Source organism: Austrofundulus limnaeus, unplaced genomic scaffold (genome assembly GCF_001266775.1).
Source record: "Austrofundulus limnaeus strain Quisiro unplaced genomic scaffold, Austrofundulus_limnaeus-1.0 Scaffold456, whole genome shotgun sequence".
Taxonomy (NCBI): Eukaryota; Metazoa; Chordata; class Actinopteri; order Cyprinodontiformes; family Rivulidae; genus Austrofundulus; species Austrofundulus limnaeus.
The window spans coordinates 34577-36881 of NW_013952858.1; the positions used below are offsets into that span (position 1 = coordinate 34577).

At 40.2% G+C, this 2305-nt stretch overlaps 1 protein-coding gene across 1 annotated transcript in view; it reads left to right on the plus strand.

Moving 5' to 3' along the window:
• LOC106529629 (EVI5-like protein) overlaps positions 1–2305 on the plus strand; it is a gene marked incomplete at its 5' end in the record, with an annotated part of 41974 nt that overhangs the window by 34397 nt on the left and 5272 nt on the right. The window contains 1 exon segment of the mRNA XM_014025105.1: positions 631–726. Within this exon segment, the coding sequence (XP_013880559.1) occupies positions 631–726 (96 nt within the window).

Here is a 2305-nt window from a genome sequence, read left to right on the forward strand (position 1 = left end):
AGACCAACATTGAACTGTTTGGATGCCAGAATACACATCATGTTTGGAGGTCAAATGGCACTGCACATCAGCCCAAAAAGTACAAAGTATTAGACAAATTTCAGTAAGTGTGTTCAATACTTTTTCCCTGTGCCATTCCACATTATTACAAATAACTTCATTTCTGGACATTTATGGTTTGATTTCTTTGTATGTATGGATCACTTGGGTTGTTACCGACATCTGTTTAAAATTTCATGTCATTAGCACCTCTAGTAATATATTCACTGTGAAAACTGGTGACGTGTTCAATACTTATTTTACCCACTGTATTTGCATACAGTTTATTTCTGTTGTTGTGAGTATAAGAACCAAAAAATAAAAAAAATAAAAATTCTGTTATTTTTGGTCACATTTTCAAAGAGCCACTGCAGAGGGACCAAAGAGTCACATGTGGCCCACAACTGGAAATCATTCACAACACATACTGTGAGCAGGACATCTTGTGATGTTGCACAAGGTCTTTCATGGCCGAAACGGCCTCAACTCCATCATCGCTCAGCATAAGATGACCTTCCAGCCGGACCTTTATTTGACCGTTTCTGCAGATGATTTGGGCTGTTTGTGTTTAACGTCGTCTTCTCCCAACAGAAAGAAGAAGGGAAGGTCCAGGGCCAGCTGAACCACACAGACTCCAGCCAGTACATCCGCGACCTCAAAGATCAGATCGCAGAGCTGAAACACGAGGTGAGAGCGACACAAGCAGTGCCGAGTGTTTTTCTAACTTCATCCTAAACTAAAGGCCAAATCCTTCATGCGACCTCTCTCGTGACGGTGAACCCCGCAGAAGGAAAGCAGCAGTAAATAAAAAGAAGTAGAAACTGAAATGGAACAAGAAGTCTCTTGCAGAAATAAAAATAAACGACACTTCTGTTGATGCCACTAATTTGCTGCCTAATTTACATTATTTTGACCGTTTTGTCGACGTCTTTTGGAGCCTGTTGATGACACTTCTTTGTTGTAGCTTTTCACGCTTCTTCAGATTTTACTTTGAGCCCCACAGATTAGTAGAAGTGTTAACTACACCCAAAGACTTCCTGTGCTGATTTGACAGCGTGCCTCCTGCAGATATCGTCACAAACAAGACCGAGAGATTTTTTTTCGCTCAATGAAATGGAAACCGGTAGTCTCTAATTGCAGCACAGGTCCGAAGCTGCCACAAGTTCACAATAATTACTTGAATTTCTACTTATTCATCTGATACCTGTAAGGTGAAAGCATTTCTCTTCAAGCATGCCGTCTGAGTCGCCTTGTGCGTCAGTCGTTTCCCCTCTCACCTTTGTCTTAGATGCTTGGTGTCTGAAGAGTAGCCTGCTAGGAATCATGTAAATATTTAGTCTCTGCGGTGAACAAACCTGAAAGTTCAGCAGCTCACTAACAAGTCCCACCATCTTTCCCCGCTCACGTCTTCAACTACAAGCATGCATCGTGTTTCTGGAAAGTTTGACTGTAGCAGACGGATGACGGCATTCTCTGTGCCGTCACCGTAGACTGATTTGGTTCTGTTTGCTCTGAATGTGTTTCTTCCTACATGTCTGTCGGTTACCTGGCAGGCCCACCAAGGTGAGTTCACGGGACCCTTAAACCTTGCGTTACCCTCCGCTCATCAGGCCCATTTCAACTGAGGGGAGATTCAAAAGCAGAATTCCTAAAAGCTGCAGTTTGGCAGTGAATCTGATCTCTCAAAGCAGTCTCCATATTCTCAGATTAAACCAGATTTTCTCCCAAACAGTTTTAAATGGAGCCAGCTGTCCCACACATTGAACTGCACTACTGGTGTCCCGCTACTGATACCAACCTTTTTACAAGTACTAGTACTCGCCAAAAAAAAGCCCTAATACTCAAAACTGATACCAGTACCAAGTATCAATATTGAGATACCCGTAATGATACTGGGATGATGATTCAGTACTCGGCTGAGTGTTCCAGTTTACATTTCATGTGAAAAGTTTGTCCGTTTAGGTTGAATAATTTTATACCAATTGAAAGAAAATCTTATTTGTCATTTTTATTTATTTTAAAATGTTTCAACAGTATACAGGTCCTTCTCAAAAAATTAGCATATTGTGATAAAGTTCATTATTTTCTGTAATGTACTGATAAACATTAAACTTTCATATATTTTAGATTCATTGCACAGCAACTGAAGTAGTTCAAGCCTTTTATTGTTTTAATATTGATGATTTTGGTAAAAAGGTAAAGAAAAATCTAAAATCCCTAACCAAATCATCTGAATCAACAAATTAACTCTAAACACCTGCAAAAG